This window comes from Mus pahari, chromosome 1, assembly GCF_900095145.1.
Source record: "Mus pahari chromosome 1, PAHARI_EIJ_v1.1, whole genome shotgun sequence".
In the NCBI taxonomy this organism is placed as follows: domain Eukaryota; kingdom Metazoa; phylum Chordata; class Mammalia; order Rodentia; family Muridae; genus Mus; species Mus pahari.
The window spans coordinates 97,544,045-97,552,890 of record NC_034590.1 but is presented as its reverse complement, the minus strand read 5'-3'; the positions used below and the strand labels follow the sequence as shown (position 1 = coordinate 97,552,890).

General features: G+C 44.2%; 1 protein-coding gene across 1 annotated transcript in view; it reads right to left on the bottom strand.

Annotated features, from left to right (window-relative positions):
• The window catches only part of Itgam (integrin subunit alpha M), a 63,686-nt gene that overhangs the window by 51,292 nt on the left and 3,548 nt on the right, over positions 1 to 8,846 (bottom strand). Inside the window, exons 3-5 of the mRNA XM_021206608.2 lie at positions 5,494 to 5,597; positions 3,610 to 3,680; positions 3,336 to 3,453 (exon numbers count right to left, since the gene is read on the bottom strand). Coding sequence (XP_021062267.1) covers positions 3,336 to 3,453; positions 3,610 to 3,680; positions 5,494 to 5,597 — 293 coding nt within the window. The remainder of the gene's footprint in view (positions 1 to 3,335; positions 3,454 to 3,609; positions 3,681 to 5,493; positions 5,598 to 8,846) is intronic.

Here is an 8,846-nt window from a genome sequence, read left to right as displayed (position 1 = left end):
AGAGAGAGAGAGAGAGAGAGAGAGAGAGAGAGAAAGAAAGAAAGAAAGAAAGAAAGAAAGGAAGGAAGGAAGGAAGGAAGGAAGGAAGGAAGGAAGCTTTAAAAAGAAAAAGTAGTGTAATTGATTCATTCAGTCAAAAAGAATGATAATTATTTTAAAAACATATGAACAGAATACATGAAATCTTTAAGACACCATAAAAAAGATAAAATCTACAATTATGGACATAGAAAAAGAAAAGTTCTATTCCAGAGGCCTAGAAATATAGTTTTAATAAAATCATAAAAGAAAATTTCCCAACTCTAGAGAAAGAGATGCCCACTCAAGTACAAGAGGCAGACAGAGCATCACGTAGGCAGGACCGTTACGGAAACTCCCCACATCACACGACAGTGAAAACCACTAAATATACAAAGCAAAAGAAGTGTACTGAAAACCTTTGAGAAAGGTTGATTGCACTCAAGGATGGGCCCATCAAAATAACAGCTGAATTTTTTTTAATTTTCATCTCATTAATTTAATTTCAGTTGGGAATACTGAAATCCAGAAGGGCTTAGAATAATGAATTCATTTGAAGTTCTGAAAAAAAAAAACAAACCTAGCTGCCAACCCAGGCTGACATACTCGACAAAATTGTCATCACTGAAGAAGAAAGAAAAACTTACAACCATAAAAAAAAAAAAAAGCCACTAAAGCTGGCTCTAGAGAAATTCCTAGAGAGTGAACATCCAAGAGACTTCAGGGGAAAAAAGAAATCTCAGGATAGTTGCTAAGTGAATGGGCACTAAGAATACACCAAACCCTAAGAGCAAACAATCAGTTGCCTTGGTCATGGTGTCTCTTCACCAATAGGACAGTAACTATGGCAGTCTCCCTCCACTGGGTAGCTGAAGATGTCCTTGAACACCTGATCCTCCTCCTTCTCCCAAGTGTTAGGATCTTTTTAACTTACTCCAAAGAATTAGAATACAGCAGAGGTAATGAGATGTTAATTCTGAAATAGCTGATAACAATTCTGTGATGTCTCCCCCTGTCCTTCCTCTCTTGTCTCTCTTTATCTGTCTCTGTCTCTGTCTAGCTCTCTCTCTCTCTCTCTCTCTCTCTCTCTCTCTCTCTCTCACACACACACACACACACACACACATACACACTCCCTCCCTTCCTCCCTCTCTCCCCCACCCACCTTTTGTTCCTGTCCCCATCTATTCATCTACCTCTCTATAATAAGAATTTTGGTTTCTTTAAAAAACACAGGTAAGAACATGTTTTTGTTTTAATCCCCGGTGTGGCTATGGGGCTGCTTCAGATTTCCCACACCAGCAGCTATGATTTGCCTCGTGCTCCAGCAGAGGGATAGTTTTGCCAACTACAGGTAGTTTCTGCAATTGTGTGGCATTTGGAATTCTGGCAATTTTTCAGAGAGTATAAAAATACTAGGGACCAGATAGATAGCTGGTTGGGGGCTGTAGATGGGTTGTTCGTTGGTTGTTGATTCGTGTTATTGGCCATGATTTGTTAAGTACTCATGTGTAAATAAGAAGAAGAAATTTGATATCCTGGTGGTGAAGATCAAACCACCCCAATCAGCAGGGAGTGGTTTAAGAATAATGTTGTTCCACTTTTGACCCCTGACTTTATTCAGAGATCTCTTTCTTTCCTCTCTGTCCTTTTCTCTCTCTTATCTAGTATAAGGGGGTTGAAAGGGTGAAAGAGAAAGAGTGGAGAAGGGTGGAAGAGAGAAGAACCCACACAGTAGCAATTGCTGGCTACACCTCTCCCCATCCTGATTACCCCTCCCGTCACGCCCTGATTTGTCCTTCACTCTGAGATGATCCAGCTAATCCATGAAGCGACCACGACAAGTGGCTGGGGAGGTCCCCAGCCTACAAGAAACAGAGCTCGCCAGTTCCACAGGCACAGACAGGAGCTTGGAGCACGGCTTTGTCCCAGTCAGGACTTCAAATGAAGCGGAAGCCCTGGCTAAACAGGTTCACTGCCGTCTCCTGAGAGATTCAGAAGGAAAGTCTAAGCCATGCCAAAATTCTTGACTCAAAGAAAATTTGAGATGGTAAATGTTCACAGTTTTAAACCGCTGGATTTGTTAGGCAACAATAGACATAGGACATACAAAATGTACCTGGCAATGTACCTGTTCACATGCAGGGGAAAGAAGAGATAATGACAACACAACAGCAACAACCACAAAGTAACTAGGTCCGTGTGAGATGTCAAACAAGAGTTTCATGGCTGAGAGTGAGATGATTAGAAAGCCACAGAGCAGAGGAAAGACCTCTTTGCACGTAAACTTTAAGTTTATTTTATTTCTTATTTTTTGAGACAGAATTCTGCCATGTAGCCCAGACTAGCCTCAAACCCATGATCCTCCTGCCTCAGTCTCCTGGTGCTGGCATCACAAGGAAGTACCACCGTGAATGACTCGAAAGAGTTGATATTTAATACAGAATGTTAATTGTTGGGGCCTCCCAGCTCTCGGTTGCCACTGAACCACCTGTAGTTATAATCTTCAGATCTGCCAAGCTTCACTGTCTATACTAATCACTGTCTTTCAAAGCCCAGATCCACCGGTGGAAATCTTCAGCTATGCCAGAGCTACTGCTCTACTGTCGCTGCGTCTCCACCACCTGCTGAGAAGACCTTTGATGTCCCAGAAGACAACATCCTACGGACATTCACCTGTGCCTTGATCCTCGGACCCACCTACGGACATTCACCTGTGCCTTCAAAGACTGAGGCTGGGGACTGGGGTTTTTTTCCCACACTATATAAACTGAGTTCCTACATTTTAAACTTTGAGCCTCGATCAGAATATTTTTGTCCTGGCTTCCACATTTCTCTCGCACATTCCATTTCAGCCCAGCCCGCCTCTCAGGATGAACTCAGACCGGATTAAAGTGAGTTTTACTGCAGGCAGAAACTCGCAGTTAATAATGGATTATCAGCTGGGATTTGAGAAAAGCATTCCCAACCTAATGGTTCTGAGGAAAGATCCTTGGAGAAGAGAGGCAGTGAGAAACGCTGAGGCATGGTGGCTGAGGGAGAATGAGTGGGAAGAAGATAGAGCAGAGAACAGGGTCTACCCCATCAACAACACCAAAGACGATGCTTGGGAGACCCTGGCAATTGCTCCAAAGACAGCGATTGGGACTTGTGTAAAGCCCAGTGGCTTGAGCTCCTCTTCCTAGAAGTGCAGGGCTAATGAAGTTACCTTAATTTCTCTCCAAGAGCCCTGGGGTTTCGAATCTCCCTGTACCCAGACCCCCAATACACCACTATACCATGAGCAGCCACCATCTCAGCCATTCTAAGGGACCTACCTCTGAGAGCCTCTGGGTACTGCTGGGGTGGCCTCAGCAGGTTGGAGCCAAACAGATAGCACAATCCATTCACATAAGTGTTCTCCTTACAGTTTTGGTGCACTGTGGGGCCACAGGCCTGAGGGACAGAGCAGGAGTCAAGGTCTGCCCCTGCCTCCCATCCTCCCATCCTCCCATCACAGTCCCTCCACCCTCCACAAGACCTCCAGCCCAGCATCTCTCTCTCTCTTCCATCTCTCCCTTCAAGACCCTCTTCCTTTGGAGGGCAACTCACCAGCAGCTGTGGAGGGACAGTAGTAGCAGCCAGGGACAGGCCCAAGGACATATTCACAGCCTCTGGAGGTACTGAGAAGACAGATGTATGCACAATGATCCTTGGGGTTAGGGGAGTTGTGAAGCAGTCAAGTAGGGACATGGCAGAGGTACACGTTCATGTTCACTGTCTTCCTCACAAGAGCCAAACACAGAGGTCAGTCAATAGATTACTGGATAAATAAAATGCAGTCTACGCAATGGAGTCGTATCCATTCACGAAGAAGAATGAAGTTATGTCATTTGCATAGAAGCAGATGGAATTAAGTAAGATAAGCTTTAAAGTGTTGGGAACTCTTTGGAGTATGGGACAGCAGGAAGTGGTAGGGAAGGTTGGAGAGGGTAAAGAGGATGAAAAAATTGAAGTATGTTGTACACATGTATCGAAATGTCAGCCAAGCATGGTGAGGAATACCTTTGGGCCTTACTTCTCTCTACTTTCCAGAGGGAAGTAAGATTCCTGAGCTCCCATAAATAGGAGGAAGAATTATCAAAGAAAAAATGAAAAAAATTAATCCTAGAATGGGAAAACCCTTTCTAAGAATGGCACAAAACTCCAGATAATTTTAAGAAAATCTCTGTAGGCCAGCCTGGTCTACATAGCAAGTTCTAAGCCAGCCATGGCTACACAGTAAGACCCTGTCTCAAAAAGAAAAAAACAAAGGATGAAAAAGGACTGTCATAATGAAACAGGATTTCAGAAATGGGGTGTGACCCTGTTGGTAGAGTGTGGCCAACCATGCACAAAGCTTAAGGCCACGTGTGGTGCCAGCACTTGGGAATGGAGCAGGAAGATCAGAAGTTCAAGGTCATTGCCAGTTACATAGCAAGTTTGTGGCCAGCTTGAGTATAAGAGACCTTGCAGAGAGGTTAGGGGTATGAGAAAAGAAGGGAAGAGGGGGAGGAGAAGGAAGATAACTCTCTTACATGACATATGGGAGGAGAAGGGAGATAACTATCTTATATGACATATGCTACTTGTGTCTGTCTGGAACAGGAGAGATGGCCACTGGCCTCAGGACAGTTACTGCCATGAAGGCACGAGAACCTGAGTTTGGGTCCCCAAAACTGAGAGTAATAAAGAGAGTGTGCCCACACCCAACCGTAATGCCAGTACTAGAAAAACAGACAGAAGCATCCCTGGAATTCACTGGCCAGATGGCTCAGCAACGCAGGGCACTGTCTGCTCTTCTAGGACCTGGGTTTGATTCCCAGCACCTACATAGTGGCTCATAACTATCAGTAACTTCAGTTCCAGGGACCCTGACACTCACTTGTGACTTCACTGGGTACCAGACATGCATATGGTACATATATATATATATATATATATATATATATATATATATATATATATATATACATGGAGGCAAATACTCGCACATAACAAAAAAAAATTTTTTTTTAAAGAGAAATGTATTGCCCAGCCAGCTTAGCTAAATCAATGGGTTCCTGTCTCAAAATAAGCAAGGTAGAGTATGGTCAAGAGCAGCACTGATGGTAACTATGACCGATGACTGATGATGACAATGACCTCCTCCAGCTGCACACCTGGCACATACACCTGCAGGCACATATACACACCACACACACACACACACACACACACACACACTGCTTCAAATGTTATTTATTCTAGCAAAAGGGTCACTTCAGCCTGGGAGACAGAGGCTAGACTATGAAAGGGGGCATAGCAAGGTTGCCTGAGGGGTCTGTAGACAAGGCAGAGGCTAAGGAGTCAGGTGCTCCCTGCCCCGCCCAAGATGCACAGGATACGGGAATGCTTGACAAGCCAGGGGTGTTCACAGAAGACTCTTCAGGAGCCACAGGGAGAGATGAGACTCACCGTGCAGGGGAATGGGGACACACCGGCTTGTGCTGAAGTCACATTGGTAGAGGACACCTGTCTGGTTAACAGCCTTTGCCTCCTGGGGGGCTGCAACAACCACACTGTAGAGAGGGGGCAATAAAGAATGTTCTGAACTTAGGGAGAGGAGGCCTTACTTCTCTCTACTTTCCAGAGGGAAGTAAGATTCCTGAGCTCCCATAAATAGGAGGAAGAATTATCAAAGAAAAAATGAAAAAAATTAACCCTAGAATGGGAAAGCCCTTTCTAAGAATGGCACAAAACTCTTGAGATAATTTTAAAAACTGACATTAAGAAAAAATCCTGTGAAGTTAGGATGGGAAACAGGTGACAGGAAAGGATGGGAAAGCAGGGGCTAAGAGGTAGGTTTGCTCAAAACACATTACACATATATACGAAATTCCCAAACAATAAAAAATTAATATTTCAACCACATAGCCATTTTAAATAAATGTATACAAATGAAAAACAATTAAAAGCATAGTCAAAAGATAAATGACAACGTGGGAAAGGAAGGCTTGCAGTTTACACCCCAGATGACCTTCTTTGGTCTGTCAGTTCCTGAAAACCAGAAAGAGGGAAAAGCAGAAAAGGAGGAGGAGGGGTATGGGGAGGGGGGAAGGAAGGTAAGAAACATTAACAGAAAAAGCATTAACAGAAAAAGCAATCGCTATGGAGGACGCCTTCTGGGCCCAGAGTGGCCCTTGTCATCGCAAACTCCCAGCACCTGGTACTGTCCAGAAGAAAAGAGATTGAGCCCATCAGTGTTCCATCTGGAGAGGAGGGGGGAGCTCAAAAGCTGTTGATGGTTGTCAGGGAGAAAGATTCTTTTGCAAGCTGCCCATGGAAGCTATACCAGCTAAAGTCATTGGCTCACAGAGCTAGACCTGCATGGAATCATTCTTCAGTCTGTTCTTAGTGCCCAGTCTGGAGGGAACATATATTTGTTCATATCTCTCTAGAAAAGGTTAAAAACAAATACTTCCCATAAAAAGAGAAAACCGGCTGGTAAGATGGCTCCGAGGGGTAAAGGTGCTTGCCACACAAGCATGATGGCCTGAGTTCAGTCTCTAGGACCCATAATGGAAGGAGAGGGCTGACTCCCAATCGTTATGCTCTGACCTCCACGTGTGTGCTGCCTCACACACACACATGCACATACACACACACACATAGACATGCATGCACACACATGCATGCACACACACTGTACATGAATATGCTGTTAGGCTATGGGCCTATCCCTGATCACTCTCACAGTCTAAAGAAATCAGACCACATCCCCCTGAAGCTCCCTCCTTGGAGCAGAGGGGAAAAGGCTTGTGGTCTTACAACTAATTTATGTCCTACCTAGTACCTGGTACCCTGTTCTGCTCATCACATGCGCCACCCCACACTAAATCATGTGGTGCAGAACTTTCTATCATCTCCTGAAAAGATCTAAAAGTTGTGGTGGTTTGAATATGCCTACCCCAGGGAGTGGCACTATTAGGAAGTGTGGTCTTGTTGGAGTAGACACGGCTTGTTGGAAGAAGTGTGTCACTTTGGGGGTGGGCTTTGAGACCCTCTTCCTAGCTACTTGGGAGACAGTCTTCTGACTCCCTTCAGATCGAGACGTAGAATTCGTGGCTCCTTCTCTAGCACCATGCCTGCCTGGATGCTGCCATGCTTCCTGCCATGATGATAATAGACTGATCCTCTGAACCTGTAAGCCAGCCCCAATTAAATGTTGTCCCTGTATAAGAATTGCTTTGGTCATGGTGTCTCTTCACAGCAATGGAATCCCTAAGTAAGACAAGAGTCAAGCATTTTTCTTTGACTCCCAGGATTTCTCACAGCTTTCCTCTGGTCCTTCTCTCCCACCATCCTGTCATGACAGCTATCTCTCATACTTTACTCTCTCTCTCTCTCTCTCTCTCTCTCTCTCTCTCTCTCTCTCTCTCTTCCCTCCCCCCATCTCTGCACTGCCCCTTAAGCAGTTTCCCTTTCCTCCCTCTTTATTGAGAGCTGGGCAGATCTTATTCTGTCAAATCTTTCTCTGAACCACCACGTGGGTGCTGAGAATTGAGCCCAGGTCCTCTAGAAGAGAATCTAGTGCTCTTAATTATTTAGCAATCTCTCCAGCCCTTGCCTTATTGTATAAGGCATATTTTTGAACTTTCACTGAACCTGAAGCTCACCAACTTGTCTAGACTGGCTGTTGAGCAACCCCAGGGAGGCTCTTATCTCTGCCTCTCCAGTGCTGGAATAGCAGGTGTACACTATCATGGTATTGTTGTTGTTTATTTGTTTTTTGTTTGTTTGTTTGTTTTCATGAATTCAGAGATTTAAACTCAGGTCCTAATGCTTGTGTGGAAACCACTTTACCAACTGAGTTTGTTTTCTCTTTGTCCCTTCAGTGAAAATGAAAACATAATGTATCAAATCTATCCATGGTGTTTTATATCATATAGAATAAAATCATGACTTTTCATTTAAAGGAAATCTTTCTCTGATTCATCACTTTGTCTACCACTCAATTAGACATCACTTTCAAACATGGCTACTTCCTTCTACAAGCTAACGTTACTTTCATGTCTAGTACTGTTAACTGGGACAAGATTCCTGAAACTAGGAAGTCATAGGCCTGAGAGAAGAACCTACTACTCGTAGTCTACTAAGTGGACAGAGAACTAAACTTCTTTCTAAGTACTGAACATTACGCCCTCAGCGCATCTCTCAATCCTCATGAGAGGAGCTTCTTTTTAAATAAATAGTAGTTTGCAGAGACTCACAAATGATCCGTACATTCAGAATAAGAAACTGGGAGTGCTCAGCTCTTAATGAGACAGCTATACTACATACTTCCTCTCAAGACCCAGGGATTATTACGAAACAGGAAGTGGAGAGATTGTGAGCGCCAGAATCAATGGATGACAGCAATGAATCAGTGTTTTCTAGATGTGACAGAGCTACCGCTTATTCACAGCCTCTGTGACTACAGACACCAACATGTTCTCATTCTGAAAAGATTATTTCCATGGTGAACCCCAGCTAATATTTCTCTAAAAGAAGGTGTTTCAGGCTTTCTGAACTGTACCCCTTATCACTTATCTTTATTCTGCGTAGCAAAAGAGTAGGATTGTGTCTGATAAAATTTATTTTCAGAACCTGAAAGTAAGTCATAACTTGAGCAAAACTCATGCTACGGATTGAGGGTGGAGAGGTAGGCAGCAGTTAGGAGGTAGGTATAAAGCCGGGTGTGGTGGCGCACGCCTTTAATCCCAGCACTCGGGAGGCAGAGGCAGGTGGATTTCTGAGTTCGAGGCCAGCCTGGTCTACAAAGTGAGTTC